Below are 12,842 nucleotides of genomic sequence, written 5' to 3' on the forward strand. Positions count from 1 at the left end.
ACTCCACATTTGAGAGTCCTAGTCACTAATTCCTAATTGCTTATCGCATCCCGCATCGTTTCCTCTAGGAAGCGCATATCCACAGCTCTATCGAAGCAGCTACGCGGCGGTGAGCCGCTATCGGTTATCCCAAGTGCCGATTTTCCAGCAAACTCGGGAATTTTATCCAATAAAGTCGATGTATGCATCTTTTCTAGCCAATAAGAATGATATGTCGCCAGTAATTTGGAAAATGTGAGATTTTCAAATATCGCCAGTAATATGGAACAGAGGTAGTATATTTTTCTCGTTTTCGAGTAAATTCGATAAATGTATCCATATTTCGGATAACCTTTCAGACGCCATGGTGTCCGGTTACAAACCGGCACAATCATGTCCAAGTCGGCGCGGGGGTCGGCGACGTCCCAGCGAGGCGCCACGGAGGATGAAAGCCACAAACACAAGAAGTTTTCCGCGGCGAGTGAGGAAACGATTGTGATCCATGTGTGCGATGAATTCCGCAAAGTAAACAAGGACTTTGTGTGCAACAAAGTGCTCCTTTTGGACAACATGAAGTATTTTAAAGCGTACCTCAACGACGCGAGCACGCACGAAGACATTGACATTTCGGTGCACTGCGACGTGAGCATCTTCGAGTGGCTGTTTCAGTATATCCATTCTGACGGCGCAAACAAATCAACGTCGACGTTGGCAATCGACAACGTGACGTCCATCTTGATCTCGTCGGACTTTCTTCAGATGGATTTCCTCGTCTCCGAGTGCGCTTCGTTCATCAGTCAGCACTTGGAAGAGGTCGTGGGTATGCCAGGCGACTTGCTTTGCATATCCGACGCGATTCTCGACAAAATTGCCGCCATGTGCTCCGTAGAACAACTTGACGCGATCGAAGCGACCAAGGACAAGCTGTGCCACAAACTGTACTCGAAGCGGCTGCAACGAATTGTGTCGGCCCTGAAAGAGCAAGATGACAGCAACAGTATCAGTTCTGGCCCTCACGCCGCTGTCGAGTGCTGTGTACATTGCGCTGTGGTGTACTACGCTGGACATCGAAAATTCCTTTCATGTCGACGTGCGAAGTTGTCGATTGGGGTACACGGCAACATCGTCGCACACCATGAAGCAAAGCCAGATTGGAAGTTAGATGCATGGGTCAAGTCGCTCACAATATCGTTCCCGACGCGACAAGCGTTCTGGAAGGTGTGGGGCGCGCTGCAGTGTTTGTACTGTGCTGACTGCCGCGTGTACTTTACTGGCACCGAACTGAACGAATGCTACTACCACGACCCGCACGAACCAACAAGTAATGACGACAGCTGCTACAGTTGCTGCGGCGCCAAGCGCTTTGCTGCTTCAACACGGCCATCCCCTGGGTGCAAGATGAAGGCACACAACTACGCGACGTCAATGATCGAATACTCGAGCAACGGACCGTCGGAATATGCCATCCCAGAACTCTTGGAGCGATTGCATCAGCTTGTAGCGTCCCATGCGGATGTGATCGCACGCGAGCCACCCGCGATGGAGCCCGCGCCACAACAGCAGATTTCTCTCAAACTTGGTGGTGTCCATGAGATGCTGGTCGCCGACGTGAAGCCCCAGATCAGCATGCTGGCCACGTGCGATGTGTCCAACGAACTCATGAAGGCAATCAAGTCGAATTTACCAGACGTGTCAACTCCACAGACGAGGAAGCAGTGGAAAATCGACTTGTGCGTGTTGCGCGCTCAAAACTGCGGTAGAGATTTTAATGACTTGTTGCTTTGCGTAGGTTGCAAGAGAAGGACCGTATTCGAGTGCAAATGCTGTCGTCGACTCTCACCAAGATGCGCGTGGAGTACAAGGCGGCAAAGGGATCCTAACCGTCCGAGTCGTTTGGCTGCTCAACATTGTTTTGATCGCATGTTGGCAATTTCGAGATAAATCAAAATTTCTATCGAACAGCAACGTTCGAAATATGAATTTCATGAAGTCGCAGACGGAATCGTCCCAGTTGTCAACAAAAATGAAAAAACGAATGTTACGTTAGTGCAAAAAAGTCGGACAGCATACAGTATGCAAATTTCAAGTACAGGCAACGACGGATTTTAAGGGACACCGAAGTTGAAAAGCAGTGTTGTTTTTTTAACCAATAATATCGCACAATACAAGCACACAAGTTTTGATTGGATGTAATACTGAGTTGGCGGGATATATTGGCGCAAATTTGAATGTCTGCACGAATTCGAGTCATTTTTCGATGGTCTCACAGTCAGTACAACGAGACAAGGTAAGTCAACACGAGAAGCCTCGCCGGCGATACAGGCATGCGACAAAGCGAGAAAAGGTTGCACGTCTCGAAAAAGCGTCAACACGTGAGCTAGAAGCAGCCACTGGTATCCCCAAGAGCAACCTGTCGCGATGGCTCCTGCAGAAATCCACCCTTTTAACATTCAACGGTAACCTAATGCGCTTTAACCTCGACGGTGCCGGAAGACCCGAAGAGATTCCCAACACCGAGGCCTTGGCAACCTACATGTCACACATGCGTAACACCGATAGGGCAGTGACATGCACACACCTCGTGAACTACCTCAAGCGGCACCACCACGACTGGTTCGACAAATATTCAACAGCGTCGGTGTGGCTACTACCAGTCTCTTCTACGCTTGCTTCAGCGTTTTTGCGCCCGTCATGGATTTACTCGCCAGAAGCCTGTCAAGGCGAAACGACGTCAGGAGGACCTTGACCAAATTTGGGCGGAGTTCGCTCTTGACTTCCATGCCGCATGTAGTGGTTTCTCGACTGATTGTGTTATCAACGTAGATGAGACTTGAATGCACTACGAAATGCCACCGAACGCGATGTGGGCCGTACGTGGTGGCAGCTCCAAGATCTCAAGCGTGGAGAAGCACGCCTACAGAATGACCGCCGTGCTTTCGGTCAGGGCGAATGGAGAGAAGCTACCAATTTTGTTTGTTATGCGTGGCGTTCCTAGTGGACATATTGAAACTAGCGATTTTGATTCATTTCCAATTGGGCACTACTATGCGGTCCAAGAGAAAGCTTGGATGGATGCTCGGGTTTGGGCCTACTATCTCCGTTCTGTGTTAAAGCCACAAGTTCGCGCCCCGTCTGTCTTGCTCCTTGACAACTTTGATCCACATGTCAGTGAAGGCGGCATCAAGGTGGCGACCGAAGAAGCAGGATGCCTTGTAGCACCAATCCCCCCAAATGCGACAAGTGCAATCGTCGGACGAAGCGCCCGACTTTTTGTTCATTTAGATGTAATTTCAATACAAAATGCAAGTCAAGGAGTAAAAAATTCCAATGTACACAAAAACGTCGGACGGAAATCCTGTATCCATTGATTGGCAACAAAGACCCAAGCTTGGCTGATGTAACACATGATCCTTCGGAAACCAACACGTCCCGCCAGCTGTCAACAACAGTACAGGAACTGCGAGGCAACTGCCTCGCCATGAGCTCAAAGGAGGGCTATCGCAGTGGGGTTAGATAACCAGATCGTGGCTTGGCTTCGAGAGTCCGGCCGCTCACACATGGTGAACACCGACGGCACAATCAACCTTGCCATCTTTGACTACGTAGACTTCACCGAATTTGTCCTTTACAAGTACAAGATAGCCAAGGTTTCACTTCAAACCCTTTCAGGTTATCGTTCGGCGATGGAAGATTTTTAATGCTTCACTCCGATACGTACTATTGCAATTTTTTCACAAGTTCTCAATGCAGAAAGCTTTGGCAAGTTGCATGTGCTCAGCAGCACATGCCGATCCTTCCAATGACCACAAGCTGGAAGCTCTCACTTTGTCGTTGTCTACAGGCATCCGCGGAACAAAATACTTTCATTTGGGACACAATTGCCTTGCCGAGTCCTTCAACTGCTCGCGTGACGCAATGCGTCACTCGACGTCAAAGTAAAAATAAAAGTACTTCGTCGTATATCTCAGGGGCTACATGTCAATTAGGGTTGATTCGTCAATGGAAGAAAGTAACAACCCGTGCAGGGTCCACGAAATTGCATCGACAACGTTGGTGATGTCGTCGAACTCAGTCACGTAGTACACTGGAACTACTCGTACAAATGCAAATGTACGAGTAGTTCCAGTGTACATCACGAAACAAACCCAAGCAAGCGGATTCGCATTTTACAAACATGACATCGCAAAAACCTAGAAAGGTACAACACATAATCTTTGGATATTTCTGAAAATTATTTTATAGTACATAGACAATGGCCAGCTACTCCTTTGACTGCAGTCGCATGGTCCAACTCCATTACAACACTTTGGACGCCACATTCAAAGATTTGGGTAGATATGCTCATTCGTGTTTTTCTCACGAATCACATTTTAGAAGCACTGGGAGTACCTAGCACGTCAGCAACATTGGACACATGGTAGAAGCTCCATGCTTTCTGAATGTCGTCAAATGGTGATGGCCATTGAGATTGCTTGATGTCATTATATCATACAAAGCAGCACCGGAGATTTTTTTGGACGAATCCTACATTCACCATCACTATGCACTCACCCAAGACAGCAAGTACGACACAAACGACGAGAGGGAATTGCAAGTGGAGCTAAACACAAGGGGCAGCGAAGTAGCTTTGTTGCTGAATTTTAGACGATGGTGTAGAAAATTGCAAGCTATTCGCTTACCAAAAAAATTCAAGGCGGAAAGTGGCGTAAAAGAACCCAAGGACCATCATGGAATGTTCAACCACCTATGCTTCGGTTGATGGTTTGGTATTTTGCTTGGCCAATTGGATGCCATGGGGAAAACTCGTGATGGACAATGTCAAAATTAGTGAGTGTACCTGACAATACACCGTATTGTCAGGTAAGCACTGACCAATTTTTGCAAGAATTACAGCATTCCGTACAACGAGGTTAAGTTGCAAGTGAAAGTATGCGAACGAATTGTCAAGCACATTGCCGATACTGTTAAGCTTGTTCTCGCGACTATGGCGCAGGCAAGATGCCTGAAATTGTTTCACACCTCCAAGTCACTCCGATATTCACCTATCAAATTTTTGTGGACGATAGTGAAATGCGAGTGGTCACGTCATCATGACGGAAGTACCTTAATTTATGTCGTGAAGGAGCGCTTGGAGGTTGGGTTTGCTCGTCTTACGATTGCTTCGGTGTATTTTGTTTCAACCACAAAGCAATTTATCGACTGTAAGACGCAAAAGACTAGGGGTGTCCTATCCAAGTGGCGCGCACTATAGTGCACAAGCAAGGATCGACACTCGCAGGCTCGATGGGCTTGGCGATACTCGGCGGCATTTTGCATGGGTGTTGTTTAAGCGCAAGAACTACGACGAAGAATGCACGACAGACGCATTGAGTAATATCTTCCAGAGAAATCGCCACTTTGTGGTATTTCCTGTCAGTCAGAATTCGGACCTGAGTGGCCATTGGTCAATTAGTTCTATCGATTTTTTAGATGTGTTTGTATAACATAGAAAGTTACGTGTAACGTCCCTTAACTTGATCGTCGACTTTGTCCGCAGACAACATGCTTCGAGAAATACGGTCATGCATGCCCTGTATGAGTATATTGCTTTGGCATGTAGCGAGATGATGCCGCGAGGCTCTGCCACGGGTCCACTTAGACTGTGTCGTCTTGGGTTCAAGCGTATAAAGCACTGGCGACTTTGGGCTCAAGCCAACCCTCTGTAAGCATCAATTCGCAGTAAATACGGGTGGAGTGGACTATTTTGATTTGCCGATGAGATTGGATTCTTTAGTTTTGATTGGTGGATTCGTGTGATTATTGTTCTGCTCTTTTTCTCGTGTCAATTCATTCGGCACGTCGCTCCAGTTTGAATACACACAACAATAGAAAGATTTTGGCACTCATTCTTATCCTTACCCCCACAAAGAAGTGACAAATCCGGCGTGTCCCTGCACAAATTACGGAAACTGCAGAACTCAATTCCTTGTCAGTGAAAATGGCGAATTGTACGGACAACCATCCTTAACCTCACACACCAGAATCGCATCAGGCACAACCCATGAACAGCGGTGGCAAACGTCGCATTTTTACCGAGGAGGACGGCATCATGCTCTTACGTCAAGTCGCTTTGGAAATGCGATTTCAAGTCAGCCGAGGACTCGTCATGGAGCGTTGGGGCGCAGTCGCCAAGGCACTTCAAGAGATCTTTTTGCAGCGTACGACGACTCGAAGCATGCAGAGCTCCGACGCGCAGAGGACCAACGCGATGGTGCTGAACATGTCGCTGCAATGGGTCAACAAATTCGCACCGAGGCCATGGAGTCCATGGGCAAGCGCAAACGAGGGCGAGAAGAAGACGAAGGTGGCAATGGAGGAGGTAAACTCATGCATGCGAGTAAACATCTTTTTTGAGGTAAACTCAAAAAAGATGTTTACTCGCATGCATGAACAATCTCAAGCGGAACTTCAGTTCCAAGGAGATAAATTCGAAAAGGAGCTCGAGGAAAAGAGAGAATATCGTCAGATCCTACGGGATTAAGTTTGTCAACAATATGAGACCATGTCAAAGCTGCTTAAGGCTGTATTGGATAAATTTAAATTTACATTTGTGCTGCATTGGATTTCAATAATTTCTAATGTGTCCAAGTACTCTTGTAATGTTGGAGGGGTCAATGGAAGTAGTGACTGATTTGACTTCCACCAAAATAGCAGCAGTGGCGATTGTTAACAGCATGGAAACAGGCACGATTTTTGCCACGGGTGGCAAGCGAATCTTCGACAACATTTTGTACAAAATAAATGCCCATAACGATTTCAACAACTTGAAATTCCTCTCGACGGACTGCCTCACACGACTCATCCATTTGTTGAATTCTTTTTGTTCGCCGACCAGTTCGAACCCTTGAAACCTGAAATCAAATATGGCAAAATACCATACTACTCTGGTCCATAAAGATTGAGCCATTGTTTTAACTTGGTTTCATTATACAGTCTCGGATCGAAGTGTATTGGGTTTTGTATGTGTATCCAACAACGCATATTGGACGAGGTGAATTTAATGTGTTTTTATTGAACGAATTAAATTACTTCATCAGGGCAATTGACCATAGCGTCCAAGTGAGATTCGTCGCCAAAGCGGCATTCCATTCGAAACAATGCCTCTTCAATGCTGGAAGGGTCACATTCAACATTGAACAAAGACAAATTCTTTATGATAGAACCTTTTTTCATATGTGGAAGCTTGTAGTCATTGCGCCCGTGCACCTCAATACACTTTTCAAAAACTTTCTGAAGTGTGATGAAAGTCTTAGAAAGCGTATCAACAGGCAACTCATCAAACGCGCATTCTACAGCACCAATTAGCTCCTCGATCGAACGAGTAGACTTTTGATGCTGTAGACTTTGAATAGAGTTAGAAAAATCCTAAATCGAGCACATTGAAGTCTGGACTATTTGGTGGTTGATTTGCAATCTTGATGCCTGGGACGCCTCGAGTTTCCAGCGCCGATGTTGTGACTGTTCGGTGGGGGCTGGCATTGTCTTGTTGCACGAAAACCTCTTGTCTCTTGACCCGATCGCGGCGATGGCGCGTCCATCGACTAAGGAGCTGCGTCCTTGCTTCCACAAGCGAGCTATGGTACGCCAGTGGAAGTCATACAGCTGGGACTAAGCCTTGAAAGCCCCACACGGAAGCTTGCCGCCGACAGAGAGTTCTAAGAGGCTCTCATAGGCTTCGCGCCTCTGGTCAGCCGTGAGGTTCTTTGTGTGTTTGACGCTGTCAGCTAATGGGCTCATGGCAACGCTGGCGTTGTGGCAGTGTGTAGAGGGCTCGTGGGATGCGTGTGCGTGTCTTAAGCGAGTGGAAATTCTGAAATGAATGAGTGACAGACAGGTCAAAATGTTGAGCTGCTTTGGCTCCCGCCACTTTGGTGGTCTATATCTTGGGAAGTAAAACGAATTGGTTTGTTCTGAAAAGAGCCAATCAAAGTGCATATCTTGCGCTTTCGATTGCACCAATCAGATCGAAAATACAGCCAAAATTAGAAAAATCCCGCTAATCGAAAAGTCAATGTGACAAACATTACGGACCAGAGTTGTAAACCGGATCACCATACAACATTTTTCCCCTATACACAGAGGAGTATCGACTAAGGCAATCGATGAGCCCGCTCAGAAGAAGCATCGTCGTGTCATGCAGTCGCCCTTCAACTGGGCCAAAGAAATGCACGCAAATTCCGTCAGGGGCGGACACAGACTGGTAATTCAAGCAGTGGACACGCTTGTGGCCGCTGTATGTTAGCTTTTACAAATTTTCTCCATGTCCCGTCGCAGCAATGCGGCATGTCTGGACCGTGGTGCCGTCGATAAAGCCAAAAATATTTTCGAGGGGGCTCCACGGGCAGCAACAGCACTGCTGTAGTGTTCAATAATTTTTTCGACGAGCTTTCGGTCAAGTACAGCAATCCACCCCAGTGCTTGTAGAGCTCATTGACAACGTGGAGGAATAAATCACACAGACTTGAGCGTGACCGACCAAACAATCGTGACATGGAGTGAAACCGACAAGAAAGGTGAGCAGGCTTAGAAGGATACACATTGGCTCGTCACGATGGGCTCTGTTATGGTTGTTGGTAATCACCACTTCTGGCAAGCCAAGGATGTAGCCCAACTCTTTGATGCGCCACGTCAAAGCGTAAGTCAAGGACTGCATTTGCGTCCGACATCATGTCCAGGGAGAACCGAATGTCAAGTACGAGTGGTCTCTCACCAACAACCATGGCCATGGGCTTCAGAAAAAGCAGATGCTGGCTTTTAGTCTTAGCCGCAATGCAGAGATAAAGGATCTCCTTCTGGGTGACCGTCATTGATGCAGAATGCACAATGTGTAGCTCCGAATACAGTTCTCCGGATGGTTCTATGGCTGAGGAGAAGGACAGAGTCCAAAACATTACATTCTAATCTTTGTCCATATCCTTACAGCGCTTTGTAGCATAGACCTGAGGATGGGGACAAGGATAAGGGTGCCACCAAAACCTTTCTCATATCAAGAGGACAATAGAGATTATACCAACGAACCGAGTGCATTTGGCGTAGGTCACATGGCCTACGAAATCGATACTCCCTACGTCCCGCAATTTTTGCTCGAGTTTGAGGAGGGTGTACATGTCTGATAATTAAGTATGCCAAATTTGAAACTGAATCCTTCTCGCCCCATTTGAATTCGGCACTTTCGATTGGACTACAAGAAAGAGCGCGCCAAGAGCTTTAACATGATGCACTCGGCACCTCAAAATTTGCATCCAAGTAATCAAAATGCAACTGCAAGACGCCCATACAATTACAAGTAAAAACCAACAATTCAGAACAGACAATACTCTGGAGTAATTCACATCATATACGAAATGGAAACAGGAAGGCGAGACCTCACGAGCAACGAGCGTGAAGCAGTATTGCGTGAAACGTTGTTGAAAAGTACTGTACTGGAGTACTCAACAAGACTGCCAATGGTCAAAGCCAAACTTCTGAGAGCTCCAATTGCCAATCAAACAACGTTGAGAGCAATCTCTGCACAAACTGGTACACTACTGATTGTGATATGCAAGCTAGCATTTCAAGTTGGAATCAGTCGAGAACCCTACATCGGTACCTCAAGCAAGGGATCTTTCAAGCTCACTCGAATGCAATCCGTTCATTGATGACTGAGGCCAACAAGTATACACGTGTCAAGTTTGACACGGGTTTGCCATCAGTTTCATCAAGCAAGACCTATACTTCAACGAATTTCTCAACTACCTTCATATCGACAAGAAGTGGTTCTACATCACAAAATCCGCTCGCAAGCACTACTTTGTTCCCGGAGAGGCAGAGCCCGAGCGCAAATGTAGGAGCAAGAGATTCGTCACGAAAGCGATGTTTCTGGCCGCTGTCACACAGCCGCGCTTCATTGAAGACCTGTACTTCGTGGAACGGCAAAATTGGGTTGTGGCCAATTGTGGAGGCGGTGCTCGCGCAACGATCCAGCATCAGCCGCCCAGCAGGCTCACCTGAAACCAAGGCCATCAAGGTTACAAAGGATGACTTCTGTTCGTACCTTGTGGATAAATGAAATTGTCGCGAAATGGACATCTGGCGGTCGAACAGTGCTGAACCAGCAAGTCAACGCCCGTGCGGATGTGACTGGGTCCTACGCCGAACTATCAAAGGAGTAGCATCATTTCAAGAAGAAGGGTGGTCGATTACTCTGGCGCCGCAGCCGTCAAATTCCCCGGACACCAACTTCCTGGACCTCGGATTCTTCGCTGCAATTCAATCTTTGCAGTACCAAAAGGCTGCTCAGACCCTTGATGGGCTCCTGTCCCATGGAAGCGTATGAAGCGTTCCCGTTGGAGCGATTGGATCGAAGGTTCATGACGCTTCAGTGTTACCTAGTCGATATACTCAAAGTTCGTGGAGACAACACGTACAAGATGACTCACATGTCCGAGGAGAAGAATGCGCAGCTTGTAGTGCTGCCTTGAAATATGTTCTGTCCGAGAGATGTGTTTGAGCCTGCACAAAAGATGTTGGTCGTGACCGAATGGATCGACTGGAGGCTGCAAAATTGGTCGAGTTGATGGAGACGTTGGAGCTCGACGGGATTTCAACGCAACTCGAAAATCTGGTTTTGGAGGACCCGGACGAGCTGGAAAACTTCGTTGATGTCCTAAGCGATGTTCACGATGGTTGTCGGGGTGAATCCCCCTCCTGAATCGAATGGTGCTGTCCAATTTCATCGATTCCTCCATGGTGTGTTTTGGACCTTAGTGAGACACTTTTGTACAATCTAACAGTCAACATCATGTTTTACAGGGCAAAAAATTATTCAAGGAGCCGTATATCACAATTCTGAGTTTCGCCATTACAATATTGTGGGACGGAGGGAGTACAACACTGATATATAAGAGAAAACATTTTTATAATGGTATCCGGTAAAATCGCGGTAAAGCAAATTTTGGCCACCTGCCCTATTTCACTCTTGATGATTGCATAATAGGCATGCAAAATCCTGTGCATGTACTGTAACGCCTCGTAGTACTCCAGTAGGAGCAAGCAAGAACGATATCTCGTCTTGGAATTAGTACGTATAGGATGACATGTTGCATAATAGTTGGCTCTTATGAACATCCGGATAAGACCTGGAATAGAAAGATAAGCACATAAAACTTCCCCCTACGATTTGGCAGAGGTTATACTTCTTGAAGTTGTCGACGATTTCTCCATCAATTTGTGACTCAGATGAAAAGCAATCCGGATAACATATTTCGACGTTTTCTACATCGAACGATCAATTTCGAAGACGCACCACCGATGGCAGAAGTGGCGCACACGACTGGGACCCTTGTGAATGACCGCAACCAAAGGCTGTGGTACCAGAAGCATGTACCCCAGCAGACCGAGCTGCGTGGTTTGCTGGTGTTCCTTCATGGCATTTTGGAGCACTCGTCGCGATACAACGACCTCTTGAACACATTTGCCTTGACTGGCTTTGCAGTTTACGCGATGGATTACGTCGGGCATGGTCGCAGCGAAGGCGAACGCGGGTACTTTGATCGATACACAGATGTCGTGGACGACGTGGACCGCCTTGTCCACTTCGCTAAGGATGAACTCAAGGAAACACACCCGAACGTGAAATCGATTGTTGTGGTCGGGGTCTCATTTGGGGGGCTTGTCGCGAATCTCACGTTGCTGAAAAAGACTCATCAAATTGACGCGGCTGTCCTATGCGCCCCCGCCATCAACGTTCCACGTACTCTGACGCTTAACATCCAAGCGTACTTTGGATCTGTCTTGTCGAATACCTGTCCGACGTGGCGCGTCGTGCCTGGGGTGAAAGTGAGCGGTACGGTCATTTTTTGGAACCTTATTTTGCAGTGGCATTGCTTGAAAATGCAGTGTAGACTTGTCGGCAGAGCCAGATGTGCTGGCCGCACGAGAACAGGACGATCTCATCACAACTGGGCACCTTTCTACCCGTGTCGGCAACGAAACCTTGTTGGCGTTTGACCTCGTGGACAAGCTGAAGCACTCGATTACTCTTCCCGTGTTGATTGTTGTGGGTACGTTGGGTAATTGTGCTGGGACCGCGACGCACTCATATGGCTCTAGGCACGCTGGAAAAGGTCGTGTGCCTCCGCAGCATCGAAACGTATCACCACGATATTGCGAGTCAAGACAAAGAGCTCAAGGTATTCGACAACATGGGTCACTTGCTCCTGAACGAAGCCAACCGCGGAGCCGTATACAACCACATCACGTCGTGGCTGACGTCGCGCTTTGACCTCGTTGCATGAAGCGTGCAGCATCGTCGCCAATATCGAGCAAAGTCCACTCCCGACATTCCTGCCTAATAATGTATATGCTTCAAGTGAGCCATCGAATGTGAATGCCACCAAGCTGCATGTAGAGGCGGAATAACACTGGAATGACGTTCTTCATGCACGAACATGGCGAAACAGACAGGAACTTTTACGGGGAACACGGCGACGTCCTCCACTACGTCCATGTCTCGCCAACAGAGATTGTTGCTCGGGGCGGTCATGTGGTATTTCTTCACGGATTCGGTGAGTACCCGTCGACGAGGTCTTCACAGATGACCCACCACGGCTGGGCCGTTTACGCTACCCAAATGGTGCCTCGTTCCAGGCCAGTATGCCATCTATTGACGCATTAGAAGCGTATGACAAATCCACTTGCAGATATGTCAACAGATCGAGTAGTTGTGGATGCCTTGGAAGCGGGTAGTGCATCAACCAACTACCGACGTGCTGTCGCGTCGGAGTTGATCGCTTCTCTACGTTTGCAACGCTCGTCCAGCAATCCAACACGTAGATTTTCCTGTA

At 47.6% G+C, this 12,842-nt stretch overlaps 2 protein-coding genes across 2 annotated transcripts; both read left to right on the top strand.

Annotated features, from left to right (window-relative positions):
- The first annotated feature begins 357 nt into the window (after positions 1-357).
- On the top strand, positions 358-1,944 carry H310_05841 (hypothetical protein). Its single transcript, XM_008870676.1, has 2 exons — positions 358-1,709; positions 1,769-1,944. The coding sequence occupies exons 1-2, from the start codon at positions 373-375 to the stop codon at positions 1,857-1,859; spliced, it is 1,428 nt and encodes a 475-aa protein (XP_008868898.1). The 5' UTR covers positions 358-372; the 3' UTR covers positions 1,860-1,944.
- Positions 1,945-11,266: 9,322 nt separating this feature from the next.
- Positions 11,267-12,441, top strand: H310_05842 (hypothetical protein). The gene is made up of 3 exons (XM_008870677.1): positions 11,267-11,842; positions 11,901-12,059; positions 12,109-12,441. Exons 1-3 carry the CDS (start codon positions 11,308-11,310, stop codon positions 12,291-12,293), a joined length of 879 nt encoding a protein of 292 aa, XP_008868899.1. The 5' UTR covers positions 11,267-11,307; the 3' UTR covers positions 12,294-12,441.
- The last annotated feature ends 401 nt before the right edge of the window (positions 12,442-12,842 follow it).

Source organism: Aphanomyces invadans (assembly GCF_000520115.1).
Source record: "Aphanomyces invadans strain NJM9701 unplaced genomic scaffold supercont1.10, whole genome shotgun sequence".
In the NCBI taxonomy this organism is placed as follows: Eukaryota; Oomycota; class Saprolegniomycetes; order Saprolegniales; family Verrucalvaceae; genus Aphanomyces; species Aphanomyces invadans.

Bases quoted from the DNA above. Each gene is read 5' to 3' on its own strand.
- H310_05842 (XM_008870677.1), top strand. From the start codon at position 11,308: ATGGCAGAAGTGGCGCACACGACTGGGACCCTTGTGAATGACCGCAAC. The intron at 11,843-11,900 runs GTACGGTCATTT...AATGCAGTGTAG, and splicing joins GCCTGGGGTGAAAGTGAGCG to ACTTGTCGGCAGAGCCAGAT. The intron at 12,060-12,108 runs GTACGTTGGGTA...ATATGGCTCTAG, and splicing joins TCCCGTGTTGATTGTTGTGG to GCACGCTGGAAAAGGTCGTG.
- H310_05841 (XM_008870676.1), top strand. From the start codon at position 373: ATGTCCAAGTCGGCGCGGGGGTCGGCGACGTCCCAGCGAGGCGCCACG. The intron at 1,710-1,768 runs GTGCGTGTTGCG...TGCTTTGCGTAG, and splicing joins AAGCAGTGGAAAATCGACTT to GTTGCAAGAGAAGGACCGTA.